Below are 15,906 nucleotides of genomic sequence, written 5' to 3' on the forward strand. Positions count from 1 at the left end.
GCGACAAGGGCTAAAGCACACTAAGTTGTTCCCAGCGATCAAGCGCCTTTCGGTACCTGTCCCTCGTCATCTCCAACCTTTGGCGTGTGGATGCATCCGCGCTATCCTCACCTGCAATGCGGTTAAGCTCGTCATTATCCAACTGCGTGAACGTTTCAGCGCAGATGGCTCGCAGCGGACATTTCGGGCCCAGCACATGCCGCTCGATGACCTGCATCGCCACGTTATCGATAAACCGGAACACTGCGATCTCGTAATAGCTCTCGAGCTTGGCTCTGGTTTGGAGAATATTGTTCAGCAAGTTGGGAAGGTAGCTGACATCCGGAGATTTTCCATCTCCTTCGGCCCTTGTCCCACGGCCCCCGTTGAATATACGATTCCGCTGCCGATCCGCATATCCTAGGCTTGTTTCCAGAAAGGGGTGCCCGGTGAACAATGGCCTGACCTGATTGTCCTGAATCAGCTCGTGGAGTGCATGATCGGAATCCTTGTTCCAATCATCCAGCTGGCCTCCGATGAACCGACTGACTTCAAATCGCACTCGACTGTTCGGAATGGCCAATTTCAGGAGGATATCATAACATTCCTTGGCTCGCTGTTTTGCGTCCTCGACCAGGGCCCTTGCGATGCGTTCCCAATGCGCAGACATTTTCCGGAATACTTTCTCCTCCACGTCTGGGTGGACGCTACCAGGTAGACTTCTCCCCCGACTGACCATGGCCTCTTCGTAAATGGCACCGTATATTCCCGGCTCGCGTTTGATCCGGTCCTCCCATGCGACCGGGCCGGGACTGGAAGAACGAAGGTCGTTCAACTCGGTCTCATACCCGCCAAAACTCACTTGAATCTCCTGCGTAGGGTAAACCGCGGCCGAGAATTCCTCCAACTGCTTTTGCACCATATAACGCACGCGCACTTTGGGATCTTCCGAAGGGATATCCTGATACTGGCCACGCAGCGACCCCTCAGCCATGCGCTGCATTTCGTTGCAGAACTGGAGAACGAAGTACCGCTGTGCACGAGGGCTGGTTCTCGCCTCGCCTATTCTCTTCAGATCTGCCTCACAGTCGCGCAGCTTTTGGCGGATCTCGATTATTATCTCGGGCATCCCCTTCTGCAGCAGCGTGCGGCGCTCCCTGTCGACGTACTTCATGAGGGCCTTTATTCCGAAACGCTCCTTTGGCACGTCTTGCCACGCAGGCTGGGCGAACTCACGCTCCTCTGCCTGGTCGCGTTCTGCGTCAGTAAGATGAGGCTCTATGGGCCTTCTGTTCCTCAAACCAAACCAGCCATGGTTGAGGTGAGGCACTGTCGGAAGGTCATTCTGGAGTAAAGATACCATCTGCTCTTATCAGCACCGGAGGTAGCATACCAACTTCAACGGACGAGCCCTTACCCACTGACCAGCTCCCTCTTCTCTCTTATCGCACTTGTTCAAGACTCCTATCGCCCGGTTCTGGATCCCTGGGATGCTTTCAATAATCTCCAAGCTTTTAGAGCGCTCCACATCGGAGTCGTCAAGAATAACTCTGGATATAGGTTAAATGTGAATACCAAAGGCAGGGCTATGATAGCGGTACTCACAGAACAATATTCCGCTCATTGCTTAGGTGTCTTCGAACTATACTTTCTGCAATGGCTGATTTCGTGGCTGGAGCGACTTCATCGGTGCCTGCAATCTGTTCCCTGCGCGATCCTCCACGTTTAACAAGGCCTGGGAGATCCACAATGGACCAATGCATCTCATCCGGCCCCGATCGCTCAATGCGAAGCGTCGCGTCGCACAGTGGTGGTGCGGCGGCTTTTCCATTGAGCTGCTCCTCTCCAAACATGCACTCGGTCCCCTAGCTACATTAGAGGTACAAGAGAACCAGCAGAATTTCAATCACCCAGAACACATACCTTGTCTATCATCTCCTTCATAGTCTCCTTAGTCAACGCCTCCTTCTCGATACAGAAGTCCTTAATACGCCCCAGCACGGCACTATCACCTTCAGCCAGCGGGCCGGGCGTGATTGTTGCCTTGACACGAGACGTTTTCGACCCGGTGGTTTGTCTGAAAGAGACCTGTATCGGAAAGCGAGTGCAAGTGCTTTCGTCCACCGGAAAGGAGATCTCGGTGATGGCCTGCAGGACAGAGCTCTTTCCGGCGCTTTGATCGCCGACCACGACAAGCTATGCATTGTTAGCTGCCGTATTTACACTGCATAAGCCAGCATCGCAAGTATACCTCTGGTAGTTCAACGGTGCTGCTTAGCCCGAGCGCATGGAGCTCATCGACGAAGGCGAGCTGCTCGGAGCTTTCGACGCCAACAAAGTGTCGGATTCTCTGCCCCATGTCGAACCAGAGTAGTGATGATATTTAGTGTGCGGTGTGTTTCTATTTGTAGGTAAATGAAGAGGAGGACTGAGAACTCCTCAAACGTTCCTTCATCGTCTTTATATTAGCACCTCCGACCCAGCCAGCAGGCGTGCCATGACAACCCCTCCCACGCCTGGCGCTAAATAATGCATTGTGAACCGCGGATCACACGAGATTGTGAATCGCTGATCTCGATACCGCAGTCACCTTGCATAAGTACTTATGTAGTCCGGGCCAAAATTATGGCCCCCATTACTCTCTGCTGGCAAATCAGGATCCGGCATCCTGAACTGCGTAAGTAGTGTGATACACAACGGGGGAACTATTTTTAGCGGTAATATTCAGGAGGCATTGAAGGCCAATGCCGCCGTGATGATCATGAATCAGGGACCTGGTCGTTTTTTAGTGCTATGTTATTTTTATGTGTTCCCGGACGAGGACCCGGGAGGTTCCGAAGCTGATAGAATTGCCAGGAATACAGTAGCCAACGAACAAAACAGCAAAATAAGCAAAAGAAAATCAAGGAGGCCGATTGGAAGTTATTGTCTTCCTGTTGAAATGCATATTCAGTTTCATGCTGGTTACTGAGAGCATATATACTATATGACTGGAGTGGCACCACTGTGAACTCTTTTGACGGCCACCTCTACCTCAGAATGGTCGATATGTTGCCCCCCAGGCATCGCTTTGCACTGTGGTCTCAATTCACCGTGTATACCAGTTCAGTATTTGCAATTTGCTACGCGTCTACAGTATAAACCCTTATCACGTGGCCTGTCTGCTCAGCCCCCAATCCCTCGCCTTCCATTCTCCAACACTTTTTATTTGCATTCAGCCATTGACAAGAATAATGAAACTACAAGTCCTCGACAAGAACGCCCCCTCCTTCGCCAGAGAAGTCGTTGGAATCCTGAACTCAGCCCTCCCACAAGCCAGCACATCCTCATCTGCCGACGCAGCCAAAGCGCTAAACGAGCTGTCTCGGCCGGTGCTGGACCCTAGTGGTGCAGAAAACGAAGGAGAAGCAGCTGGATTCCTCTGGTGGTTCTGGCAACTAATCCACGATCTTTCTCGGCAGATTCCCCACTATCGTCCTGAGCAGGATCGCCTGGTAGCTGTTATAAAGGAACTCCGAGATCTTCCATCCAAGACCGTCGTTCTCGACGGATGGGGCCTCGCGCAGGTATGGGGAGGCTTACCACTGTTCGGAAGTACATTAAGAGAGGAATGGGATAGTGAGTATTCTCGCCTCCAACCACTCAGCCCATATGGGGTTCCTGCATTCAACTGCTGATTTACTCTGTACAGGCGATGGCGCAGCCCCGATGGATTCGAATCTGAAGAATCGCTTCCTGAATCTGCAATCCTACGCTGCCCGAGTCGCCGGTCTCGGTCTCGTCCCGCTAGAGGCATATGCTATCTGGGCATTAACAGATGCCCTAGAAGGCGTGATGACGCCTATCCGAGGCGCGCCGGACGAAGTTAACCCCGACCCGGCCGCAGTCGAAGATCTGCCATTTAAAGTTGCTGCTGCAGCTGAGTGGATCATCCATGCTGGGAATGTCCTTTATGGACGTGATGAGGAGGTTTATGCCACTGCTGGGGGGCCATTGTGGAGGCTGGATAAGGCGGAGGCAAGGCGATTAAGACGCAGGTATAGGGGTACTCAGGGATTGTGTCCCGCGCGGTGGACGCTGTGGAAACAGCGATTTGGCGCTATTAGGGATAGTGAGGAAGTCGATGATAGTACGCGAAGGGTGGCAGGGCGGGCATACGGTGCTATGGAAAGGGTCGAGCGGACGCATTCGGAGTAGACGGACCCCACGGGATACTGTTCATGGTATGGGTAATAGAGGAATACCGACAATTATCACTGCGCTTTCCAATTCTTCTTTGTGAAATTGTACTACCAAGTTACAAGTATATTGCGCTCACAGAAGAGCTTATGCATGACCAACGTTACAATAACTGACATCATGCCCCAACACCAGATACCGAGTTGTTGGTCCAGACTCCCAATGCAATATCAGCTTCGATCCGAGAGCGCTGAGCCTGCTCTTCAGCTCCGATGTTATCGTTGAAAACATAATCCATCTCCTCCAGCGTTCGCCCATTAGTCTCAGGCACAAAGAACCACGACCAAATAAGCGACAAAGTACAGAACACACAGAAGAAAACATACGTGCCGTAGCCAGTGTTCTGAACGAGCGGGGGAGTAATGAGCCCGATAATGAAGTTGTTGAGCCAGTTCGACATGGTGGAATAGGCCACGCCCTTTGCTCGCAGGGAGGAGGGAAATATTTCAGCCGGCATCGCCCATGGGATAGGGCCCCAGGTTGCGCCGTAGGTCAGCATGAAGAAGCAGAGGAATGCAACGCAGGTCCAGGCTTCCGGTGTGTGGCTCGGCCAGCTATCTTTGAACTGGCTCATGAGAACAGCGACGATAAGATGAGAGATGACCATGCATGTTGCTCCTCCGAATAGTAAAGGTCGACGGCCGAATCGGTCCATGCCCCATAGGGACCAGAAGCAGGCCACCATTTGGCAAATATTGACGACGCCGGACATGTTTAGCTGCATTTCATAGTCCAGGCCCATGCCTTCGAAGAGGCTAGGGGAGTAGTAGATGAGTGCATTGACGCCCCCGAATTCTGTCAGGCTATCAGTTACATTCCTTTGGATATTCAGCAGAATGACACATACGTTGAAAGAACATCAGTCCGATGCCAACATGAGTCCGCTTCAGACACCCCTTGCGAAAGCAGTCCAGGTAGCTCCAGACATGCAACATAATCCGGCTGAAGATGCTTCCGTTCTGGAGCCGTGGATGTCGCTCTGCACTGGCCCGTTTGCAATAGGCAACTTCTGATCGGATCTCGATCCATTCTCGCAGGACTCGGGAATCAGTCTCGTCGACTCCACGCAGCTTGCAGAGGGCCTTGAGCGCGGCTTCATCGCGCCCTCTTCCAGCCAGCCAGCGAGGGGAATATGGAAGAAACGGAACGCCGAGCCCTAGGATAACAGCGGGAACCATCTGTTTCACAAACATGAGCAAGGTGTACAATATAAGATGAGTGGGAAACATACCTGAATCAAGAATGGAAGACGCCATGACCATTCGCCAGCGATGAAGCGCGTTCCATAAGTTGTATAAAAAGCAGCCACAATTGCAACCACAATCGACAACTCTTGCATCACCAACAGTGTTCCACGGATCTCAGGCGGTGCAATCTCTGAAATATAAAGAGGAGCCACCATGGCCAGCATTCCAACCCCAACACCACCAACAAACCGGGCTCCCAGTAACATCTCAAAGCTCATCGCTCCTGTCTGCAGGGCCGATCCAAACAAGAAGATCAAAACCGCCGCCATGATGGACCACTTCCTCGATATCTTATCCGCAATCCACCCCTGGTTCATTGCCCCAATGAAGGCCCCAAGCTCGATCATGGCCGTCAGCAGCCCTTTCTGAAATCCAGCTCCAGCAGCCCCGGGTGCCACCTCTGGGAACATTTCCAGGAACTGGTCCATCGTGAGCGTGACCGAGACGACGCCCTGATCGTAGCCAAACATTGCACCACCTAGTGTCGCGAACGCTGCGCACGTGGTGACATATTTGTTCTTGAATGCGCCTTTGAAGCCTTTATCGATGTCAGTATCTGTCGATTATGTATGCAGGAGTCATGGCATGGACTACATACCACTCGGCCCGTACGGCTCTCTGGCATTTTCCATCAGGACATTCCCGCTTGCAGGAGAGATCTCCCCGTGTTTGTTGCACTCAACGTGCTCTGCATCGGAAAGGGGCTTCTCCATAACAGTGGCGTTGCTGCTGCTCGACGTGTGAGAATGTGGAAGTTTTCGGCAGTGGATACAAGAGGGTAGTCAAGTAGTGAGACGCAAAAGCTGGTGCACTCGACACTGATAATGGACCGAGTACGGCTGTTATGAGGATTATATCGCAATGAGAGCCCGGTGCCTGCTTAGGGCTTCCCTCCCCGTCCCACTCCGCCACCCCCGCAAGTCGACGATCTCGGAGATGCAACGACAGCTTCCCCATGGGCCTGTAATGCGCTATTTTCGCCCGGCTTTTCCCCCGTGCTCGGGCACCAATTCCGGACAGCCAATCGAACTACGTGGTCGCCCCCTCGACCCAGTTTAGGCTTCAGATCTTATGCATCGGTGGTAGTGATTGCAGGGGTTGGCTTATGCCCGGACATAGGCCTCCGAAGGCCAATCCAGTGGCAAATATCTCTAGCGTATGCACATGAGTGGTCCTGCAGAAACTCGTGTGCTACACAGAACTTCCTTTACTGGATGATAGTGGATTCGTATCCCCATTTGAGCATTCATTCTCTAAGCGATACAACTATCTACATCAATCGCCCAGCGTGAATCCCACCAGTGATCAAGAGATCATCCGACGTATGGTAAGCACTCGCATCCGAAAGAAGATACACGATAGGAACCTTGAGGTCTGTCCGGTCACCCATTCTACGCATGGGAGGCTCGTTGTTCATGATGTCCCCTAACCAGGGGAAGCGATGGCACTGACTCAGAGTCATATCCGTGGCCATATATCTGGAATTCAGTTAGTGCTTATCGGTAGAGAATTATTGTTACGGCCACTCACCCAGGAGAGACACTGTTCACACGGATATTCTTAGCCGCCAGTTCGACGCCCAGGGATTTCGCGAGTGCCACAACAGCGCCCTTGCTTGAGCAGTAATCGCTGGTCGCTTGACCCTTACTAGCAACATAGGCTGCAATTGATGCGATGAATACAATCGAGCCCTTGCATCTAGATTCAGGCGATGGGTCCTGCTTATCCATTTGCGCGGCTGCAAGCTGAGCTGCGTAGTATGTCCCGAGGACATTCACGTTGAAAGAGCGAGCGACCGATTCAGGGGGGCGTTCGAGGAAGGGCTGGTCGACGCATATTCCAGCTGCGGTGACTCTGAGAGATATAAGTATACTTCCTCTTGTGGATGTTATGGAGGAACATACAGGCCATGGATTCCGCCGAAATCCTTCACAATCTCGTCGAATGTACCTTTGAGAAGTTCAAAGTTTGTAACATCGCTCCTATTATCATGGGAGATTAGTATAAGCATCTCACAAAGTGGAAATGTATGACGTACTTGTAAAGCTTCACTTTGACGCCGTAGTCCTTTTCCAACTTGTAGTAGTGGTCGTGCGGCGTGTCAATGTAGTCGATAACAGCAACATTGCCTCCAGCCTCCGCGATTGCGAACGCAAAGGCCAATCCAAGACCGCGACCGCCGCCGGTGACAACTATCGTCCGGCCTTTCAAAGAGAGAAGGTCGTGGACGGTTCTGGTAAGGAAGGAGTCGGTGTTCTGCGACATTGTGGCTGGCAGTATGTGTACAGGAGATTCCAAGAGGTTAGTAAATCAAGCAGGGAGCTGGTTAGTCCTGATTGATATTCCAAATAAGATATCCAACCGCCCCTGCACACACGACTCTAGTCACCAGCTGCATATAGCCGTACGGAATCCTTTAACCGCGGCCATATCCCCGACTCAATACTCAGGTGTTTGGAGGCACCCGCGTTGGATGTGTATGCCGGAATTACAACCGGTCCAGACTCGGAATTCTTGGTCCAACTTGCGCTGCTGCCATCGGGTGTTCCTACCGGGGTGGTAGACATTCGGCCAAATCCCGGTGGCAAGTGTTCGGTCAAAAACACGAATAACCGTGAATAGCGATTCAGAGCCCGACTACATACAAGGCATTTCAAATGGTTAACACTCTGGCCAACTACTGAAGACCTTGTTTCCAGAATTTCGTCGCAATAACGATTCACCATGACAGTCATCGATCCCAAGACCCAGCAAACGTTGGCTAACGGACCAAGCAAGCCAAACGGCAGGCTAGGTGAAGACGACCTCGCCGTCCTGGCTCTACGCAATTTCATTTTCGACATCTGCAACCAGAACGGCGGTGGTCATGGCGGTTCTGCAATTGGAATGGCTGCCATCGGCGTTGCTCTTTACAAGTATGTGATGCGATACAACCCCTCGAACCCAGAGTGGTTTGACCGCGATCGCTTTGTGCTTTCGAATGGTATGTATTTGCTGTAAGAGTCAAAACATTGGACCAGTGTTGAGGCTGACTTTCTAGGGCACACTGCCATGTTTCTATACGCCCTGAACCATCTAACCGGGTTCGACAACTGGACTATGGATGAAATAAAGGGATACGGCAGTGCAAAAACAAACGGGTACAAGACTATCTGCCACGCCCATCCCGAGATCGAGGTCCCAGGGGTCGAAGTTACAACTGGCCCGCTAGGCCAGGGCATTGCCAACGCGGTTGGTCTTGCCATTGCGTCCAAGAACATGCAGGCAAAGTTCAACCGACCAGGCTTTGATCTGCTTCAGTCTCGGATTTATTGCATGACTGGCGACGGATGTCTCATGGAGGGTGTTGCTCTCGAGGCTATATCTTTGGCTGGTAATCTGGGACTGGACAACCTGGTCTTGATCTACGACAATAATCAAGTTACGTGCGATGGTCCCCTCGACTGGATCAACACTGAGGATGTCAACGCAAAGATGCGCGCGAGTGGATGGCATGTCCTGGAAGTTGACGACGGCTCCTACGATGTTCAAAAGATCGTGACCTCGCTGAAATATGCAAAGACCTTGACCAAAAAGCCCACCTTCGTCAATATCCACACAGTAATTGGCCTTGGGACGGAAGTGGCTGGCACGTATAAAGCACACCATGGCGCAATTGACAAAGCCAGCATTGAGATTTCAAAACGCCTTGCCGGTCAGGATCCTGCTGTAACGCATGAGATTCCCCCCCAGCAATTGGCATATTTCAGGGAGAGGAAAGCCCAAGGTGAGAAACTAGAGAAAGACTGGGATGCTTTGGTGGACGCCTACGGGAATCAACACCGAGAGTTACTACAGGAGCTCAACACTCGTCGCAGTGGTGCTTATGGAACCCAATGGCTCCAGACTCTCAATGAGCTAGACACAACTCAATTCAAAGGAATGGCGACCCGAGAGGTCAATGGCGTTGTGATTGAGAAGCTTTGGGCCCAGTATCCCGCCCTGTGCGGCGGCGGTGCAGACCTTGTCAACTCCAACAAAGTCCCTTATGCCGACGCAGACGTATTCCACCCTTCTGTTGGATATACCGGTCGCTACATACGGAATGGTATTCGAGAGCACGCAATGGCTGCTGTGGCAAATGGGCTGGCAGCGTACAATCCAGGAACATTCCTCCCGTTGACAGCGACATTCCTGATGTTCTATCTTTACGTGCGTTGTCTCCATGTCTTATTTCTCTATCGTTTTTCTAACATATGCAATCTTGTAGGCCGCCCCTGGCGTCCGAATGGGCGCACTCAGCCATCTCCCAGTCATCCACTGCGCAACCCACGACTCCTTCGCCGAAGGTCAGAACGGCCAAACACACCAGCCCGTCGAAGTCGACTCGCTCTACCGCGCAATGCCCAATCTAACATATATCCGCCCCTGCGACGCGGAAGAGACCATCGGCGCCTGGATCCTCGCCCTATCCAAGCGCACTGGACCAACGATGCTCTCCCTGGGTAGGGACCCCGTCGGGCCCGTCCCGAGAACAGATCGGTTCAAGATCGCAAAGGGCGCATATGTGGTTATAGAGGGAGAAAATGCAAAGCTTACACTAGCCAGCTGTGGAACGAATCTCCACTACGCTGTTGCAGCTGCTGAGTCTCTTACTGCCTCAGGAATTACTACTCGGGTGGTGAGTGCGCCTAGCTTTGAGCACTTCGACCAGCAGGACAGAAAGTATCAGGCCAGTGTTTTTCCGCTAGATGGCACACCGGTGGTCAGTGTCGAGGAGTACGTTGCAACTACATGGGCGCGGTATACCACAGCTAGCATTGGGATGACTGGCTTTGGCTACTCGGCTTCCAACCCTAGCAACTATGACCGGTTTGGGCTGGATGCAAAGGGAATTGAAAAGAAAGTCCGTAAGTATCTGGGTGAACTGGGAGGTGGGAATGCTAGAATGGCGGGATGGAGACAGCTTTGACTGGCGTTTCTGTGTTTAGTACTTTTTATATGGTACAGTTCTGAATTCTATAAAGTCCACTATGTCGTCCTTGTTGGTACCTGCCATGTATATCAACCTGCGGGTTGCACTTTCCTTCTAGCTCGTACAGTCTCTCCTGCCATCTCTAGCAGTGGACGTTTAGGGAAAGAACTGTTTTGCACCATAGCCCGGTCATTCCTGCTCTCAATCATTGGTCAAAATGCGATACTGCCTGGCTACCTTACTTAATGGCGTATGCATCGCGAAAGTGTCAAATTCCCAATTGCATTGCCGGTTATCTGGCTTTGGTTTGTAGTATGACACATGCGGGCCAGTGGGTATTCCTCTTGCACGCTATGGACCACACTGGATCAACTCCGTAGCCCCCGGATTCCTGAATGACAGCACTTCGGCATTCGGTGGCTGTTCGGTGTAAGGAACTCATCCGATCCGGAAATGATCCCGGGTCTGTGTATACTGACTGCTGCACGGTCCAGCCGGGGGATGGTTTCCACAACGCCATATCCGAGCTCACCGGCGTCAATTCCAGCATGTTATACGGGAATATGCCAGGGTATCCGGGCCGATCTATGGAGTTATGCCGCTAAGCGCTGCGTTGGAATTGGCGGAACCCAAAACCCGGTTGCTCTTCCTAGGGCTTCTTCTTCAGGGACCTCGCAGGATCGATATTTTGTCCATGGACATTCTCCCTCGCAACTGTTTCTTCTTGCTGCTGTAATCTATTCACAATGTCTGCCTACGCTAAGGAGCTCAATGCGATCATCATCGGTGCTGGCCCTGCCGGCATTGCTATGGCATACCGGTTGAAGCATGACTTGAAGTTCGAGGACTTCAGCATATACGAGAAGCTGGATGGTATCGGTGGTACCTGGAGAACAAACAGCTATCCTGGATGGTATGTAGAGTCGAAGCCTTTGTGAATTCAACTAACGTCCTGTACCTCTAGTGGATGCGATTTGCCCTCCCACCTCTACTCCTTCAGTTTCAACCTCAATCCAAACTGGTCCAAGGAACTATGCGAACAGCCTGAAATATTGCAGTGTTAGTGGAACACCATATACCACTAAAGGTCTGCCATGTTTACTAACAGATAACGCCTAGATATGGACGACACGGTAGACAAGTTCGACCTACGCCGCCATGTGCACACCTCAGTTGAATGCCTCGGCGCCAGATGGCACACCGACAAGAGCAAATGGGAGGTTCACCTGAAAGACGTCGATACCGGTATGGAATTCGTGCGATTCGCGTCCGTCTTCGTGTCGGCCGTCGGGGCTATTTCATTCCCCCGCGACGTACGATTCCCTGGTATGGAAAACTTCCAAGGGCCCATGTTCCACACAGCTCGCTGGGATCATTCTGTCTCATACAAGGGGAAACGAGTGGCAGTCATTGGTAATGGATGCAGTGCCGCCCAGGTAGTCCCTGCCATTGCGAAAGACGCAGGGTTTGTCAAGCAATATGCACGCAGCGGCCAGTGGTTCCACGCCCGCCCTAACCATGTCTATACTGAGTTTGAGAAGTTCCTCTTCAGGTGGATGCCTCTTAAACAGCGTTTGCTTCGTCTGAGTATCTTCCTCGCCGCGGACGAGGAAACAACCACTTACTTCCCCTCGCCCAAAGGCCAGAAGGCACGGCATGCTGTGGAGGAAGAATCCAAACGGTACATTCAGTCAATCGCACCCAAGAAATACTGGAAGCACATCATTCCTACCTTCCCGCTTGGCTGCAAACGCCGTATCTTTGACCCTGATTATCTCGAGTCCCTGAACCGGTCAAACGTGGAACTCCTACCGGAGGGCATCCAAGAGATGACCGAGACGGGCATTATCAGCAGCTCTGGAATCAAGGACGACTTTGACCTTATTGTCCTGGCCACCGGCTTCCAAGTCTCCCAGTTCCTTACTCCCATGCAAATCAAGGGAGCCAACGGCGAATACCTGCAAAAGCAATGGGACGAGTGCCGCGGTGCGCAGGCCTATCTCGGAACTTACGTGCATAACTTCCCCAACCTCGCCATCATATTCGGACCAAACACATTCCCCGCCAACAACTCTGCGCTGTTTGCTTGCGAGACCCAAGTCGCCTACGCGGTGGAGTCCCTGTTCAAGCCCCTAATCGACCGCCGCGCCAATATCATAGAGGTTAAACAAGCCGCAGAAGACCGCGAGACCAATGCAATCCACGCGCAACTCACACGCACAGTCTTTGCAGGCGATTGCTCCAACTGGTACATTGGCAAATACGGGCGCAACGCAGCCTCATGGCCCGGTTTTGCGCGGTCATATTGGTTCCGCACTTACTTCCCCGAGTGGACTGCTTTCAATATGGTCGGCGGTAGCTTCCTATGGCCGTTCTATCGTCTTCACCGGCTGGTCAGGACGCTTTCACCGCTATCTCAGGCTGTCTTGGGTATGGCAATTCTAGCCTTCGCTGCTCGGTCTTCGTTCGTTGAGACGGCTCGTAGCCTTGTGCAGGCTGTGGCAGGTACATTTGAATCGTGGACTGCTCGATTTGTGCGAGCTTAGACCATTATACTCTTTGTTGACTTTATCATTGAAAAACTGTTTTGGTTGTTCGTCCTATGTGGCTTTTTATATCGGTGTCATGTATCGTAATTAGTGATAGGAAATTGCAAATGTCTATCCTGCTATTTACTCTCAGTCCACTGTCCTCTATAATGAACAATGTCTTTCAAATCTTCTAGTACTTTAATGTGATTCCTAGTCTAACCCGGCGTACCAAGGCGCGAGTTACGACTGGCCTCCTGGCCTAGAAAGAATGCAACGACCAAGTAAAGCCCAGAATTAATCTTTTACGTTCTATCGAAATAGACAGCACTCTAACGTGAATCCGAGCAGAGGGGAATTCTTCATCCACGCTCCGGTTGAGTCCTGCGGACATCTTGCAGCCGGATCAACCCATCGCACATCCAACTAGAGATATCCATATCGATGTATTCGAAACCATTTCCGAGCCAATTGAAACAATTACCGCATCTCCGAAGGAGCTGTAGACCGTTGTCGGCCCCCTCGGGGCCAGGTCGGGATTCTCTCCGGCTCCGCGGAATTCATATTGCGACGCCGAGCTAGGGCAACGCGACAAGGCCGTAGGTATAGATCGGAATTTGGGCGCAATTATAATGGTATAACAATTCCAGAGATTCGACCTGTATCCTTAACGTCTATACTCCGTCTTGTACTCTCACAACTTACCAATATGGGATCCACTTACCACGAAGCTGCTCTCGCAAAGGTAGGCTGTCTTCGCGACCTTCAATAGGTGTACAATAAGCTAACATCTGTTAATATCTAGCTCAACGATCGCTCACTCTTCATAACCGATGCCTTCATCGACGGAAAATGGGTCAGCAAAAGTCAGAAATTCAATGTCTACGGTTGGTTCCAGCTTCCATATATACCCTGTATTAGTCTTGCTCATACCGTTTAGAACCCTCAACAGGCACAGTCCTGGGCCAAGTCAGTGACTGCGACCTTCAGGATTTCCAACGTGCCATACAAAGCGCCCACGATATTCAAGACACCTTCTCCACAACTACAGGTGCCGCTCGCGGGGCTCTCCTTCGGAAATGGTGTGACTTGATTCTATCAAACAAGGAAGACCGTAAGCCATTCCTAATTTAATCAACACCGATACTTATCAGCTAACATGCCTTCATAAAAGTTGCCACAATCCTATGTCTCGAAAACGGCAAGACATACGCCGAAGCCGCAGGCGAAGTCTCATACGCCGCGAGTTTCATCTCCTGGTTCGCCGAAGAAGCCACCCGGGCCTACGGGATGACAATCCCTTCTTCCACCCCTCGAACGACCCTAATGACCCTCCGCGAACCTATCGGCGTATGCGGAATCATCACACCGTGGAACTTCCCTGCCGCCATGATAACACGCAAAGTCGGACCAGCACTCGCAGCCGGGTGCTCGGTCGTCATCAAACCCCCGAGTGAAACACCATACACCTGCCTCGCGTTGACCAAATTAGCAGTACAGGCCGGGATTCCTCCGGCGCTTATTCAGGTCTGTCCGACCAAGAACCGACAGGCGGCCACGGAACTCGCGACGAATCCGCTCGTTCGCAAGATTAGTTTCACGGGGTCGACGGGGGTAGGCAAGATGTTGGCGAAACTTGCATCGGGCACATTGAAGCGCGTGAGTCTTGAACTTGGTGGGAATGCGCCGTTTATTGTTTTTGATGACGCGGACGTGGATCTTGCGGTCGAGGGGGCCATGTTCTGCAAGTTCCGGTGCTCGGGGCAGACGTGTGTTTGGTATGTATTCTGGCCATTCTCAGTAGAAGGTGTGCTGATATCTCGGTAGTGCCAACCGATTATATGTCCAGAAGGGCATCGCAGAGAAGTTCACGGCCAAACTCATTGAACGAGTCGCAGCCCTCAAGCCGGGTCCTGGTCTGGACCTATCCACTACGCAAGGACCACTTGTGAATAAAGCCGCCGTTGAAAAGGTCGCGGAGCATATATCAGATGCAGTCTCCAAAGGAGCAAAGGTCGAAGTTGGCGGGAATGCCGTTCTTGCTTCTGGATTCCTCTTCCAGCCCACTGTGGTCTCCGGCGTCCGCCCAGATATGGTAGTGAGCAGGGAAGAGACTTTCGGGCCACTTGCTCCCATCATTGAGTTTGGCAGCGAGGATGAGGCAGTTCAGCTGGCCAACAACACCGAGTTTGGCCTTGCGGGGTATTTCTTTTCGAGGGACGTGGGCAGGGTCATGCGTGTTGCTCAGAAGCTGCAGGTTGGCATGGTTGGAGTGAATACTGGCAAGATCAGTGCTGCTGAAGCGCCTTTTGGAGGAGTCAAGGAAAGTGGCTATGGTGTAGAGGGGAGCGCTCTGGGGCTGGCAGAGTATCAGAACATCAAGAGCATAACGCTGGGGAACTGGTGATTTAGGGAATGTGGTAACAATCAGTATATTCGGGCAATGTCAGCATGCTTTCCCTAATGGGACGTTGCTAATGAGGCACACTTTGACTGGATCAGACATCGTGGTGCTGGAGGACGAGGAAAATATTTACATCTCATCTCGAAACTCCATATTTCCACCTAGCGAATAATCAGTAAGCTCTCCTCTGCTCAGTGAGCCTGATTGATTCTCATCTGGGACAACTGCTTGCATCTCATGCATGTCAGCCAGCCACGCTTCTCCTCGTGCAGGAAGAAGTGACTAGGTCCAATCGCTTTCCCCAACTGTTTAGAGTGGCCAGTGGGAGCCGATGGAAACAACTAAATAAATGGCCCCCAATTGTTTCTTGTGGACCACGAGCATGAAGCTATTGAATAGCGCGCGGAGGCTGTCCCCCGGTTCCACAGCTTGAGATCTGACCACCGATTCAAGAGAGCCAACATCCGACTTACAATTTGTCAGGGCGTGTGAGAAGACATCATAGCGCAGCTGGAGGATCAACAAGCACGCTCTGACTGGACGCAGCGCAGCCAC

At 51.9% G+C, this 15,906-nt stretch overlaps 7 protein-coding genes across 7 annotated transcripts; 4 read left to right on the plus strand and 3 right to left on the minus strand.

Annotated features, from left to right (window-relative positions):
• Positions 1-10: 10 nt before the first annotated feature.
• Positions 11-2,338, minus strand: APUU_30072A (putative dynamin family GTPase; the record flags this gene model as incomplete). The annotated part of the gene is made up of 5 exons (XM_041701124.1): positions 11-1,342; positions 1,397-1,529; positions 1,585-1,844; positions 1,903-2,175; positions 2,231-2,338. The coding sequence occupies 5 exons, from the start codon at positions 2,336-2,338 to the stop codon at positions 11-13; spliced, it is 2,106 nt and encodes a 701-aa protein (XP_041554041.1).
• Positions 2,339-3,212: 874 nt separating this feature from the next.
• On the plus strand, positions 3,213-4,176 carry APUU_30073S (DUF3632 domain-containing protein; the record flags this gene model as incomplete). The annotated part of the gene is made up of 2 exons (XM_041701125.1): positions 3,213-3,597; positions 3,671-4,176. 2 exons carry the CDS (start codon positions 3,213-3,215, stop codon positions 4,174-4,176), a joined length of 891 nt encoding a protein of 296 aa, XP_041554042.1.
• Positions 4,177-4,336: 160 nt separating this feature from the next.
• Positions 4,337-6,178, minus strand: APUU_30074A (sugar porter family MFS transporter; the record flags this gene model as incomplete). Its single annotated transcript, XM_041701126.1, has 4 exons — positions 4,337-5,013; positions 5,066-5,396; positions 5,450-6,003; positions 6,064-6,178. 4 exons carry the CDS (start codon positions 6,176-6,178, stop codon positions 4,337-4,339), a joined length of 1,677 nt encoding a protein of 558 aa, XP_041554043.1.
• A 557-nt stretch (positions 6,179-6,735) lies between these two features.
• Positions 6,736-7,730, minus strand: APUU_30075A (uncharacterized protein; the record flags this gene model as incomplete). Its single annotated transcript, XM_041701127.1, has 4 exons — positions 6,736-6,943; positions 6,996-7,319; positions 7,370-7,447; positions 7,504-7,730. 4 exons carry the CDS (start codon positions 7,728-7,730, stop codon positions 6,736-6,738), a joined length of 837 nt encoding a protein of 278 aa, XP_041554044.1.
• Positions 7,731-8,189: 459 nt separating this feature from the next.
• APUU_30076S (uncharacterized protein) lies at positions 8,190-10,416 on the plus strand (the record flags this gene model as incomplete). The annotated part of the gene is made up of 3 exons (XM_041701128.1): positions 8,190-8,448; positions 8,506-9,656; positions 9,715-10,416. 3 exons carry the CDS (start codon positions 8,190-8,192, stop codon positions 10,414-10,416), a joined length of 2,112 nt encoding a protein of 703 aa, XP_041554045.1.
• Positions 10,417-11,165: 749 nt separating this feature from the next.
• On the plus strand, positions 11,166-12,965 carry APUU_30077S (flavin-containing monooxygenase; the record flags this gene model as incomplete). The annotated part of the gene is made up of 3 exons (XM_041701130.1): positions 11,166-11,332; positions 11,384-11,478; positions 11,539-12,965. 3 exons carry the CDS (start codon positions 11,166-11,168, stop codon positions 12,963-12,965), a joined length of 1,689 nt encoding a protein of 562 aa, XP_041554046.1.
• Positions 12,966-13,656: 691 nt separating this feature from the next.
• On the plus strand, positions 13,657-15,354 carry APUU_30078S (NAD-dependent succinate-semialdehyde dehydrogenase; the record flags this gene model as incomplete). The annotated part of the gene is made up of 5 exons (XM_041701131.1): positions 13,657-13,692; positions 13,753-13,834; positions 13,888-14,061; positions 14,122-14,725; positions 14,775-15,354. The coding sequence occupies 5 exons, from the start codon at positions 13,657-13,659 to the stop codon at positions 15,352-15,354; spliced, it is 1,476 nt and encodes a 491-aa protein (XP_041554047.1).
• Positions 15,355-15,906: the final 552 nt, after the last annotated feature.

The sequence above is a fragment of the Aspergillus puulaauensis genome, chromosome 3 (genome assembly GCF_016861865.1).
Source record: "Aspergillus puulaauensis MK2 DNA, chromosome 3, nearly complete sequence".
Classification (NCBI taxonomy): Eukaryota; Fungi; Ascomycota; class Eurotiomycetes; order Eurotiales; family Aspergillaceae; genus Aspergillus; species Aspergillus puulaauensis.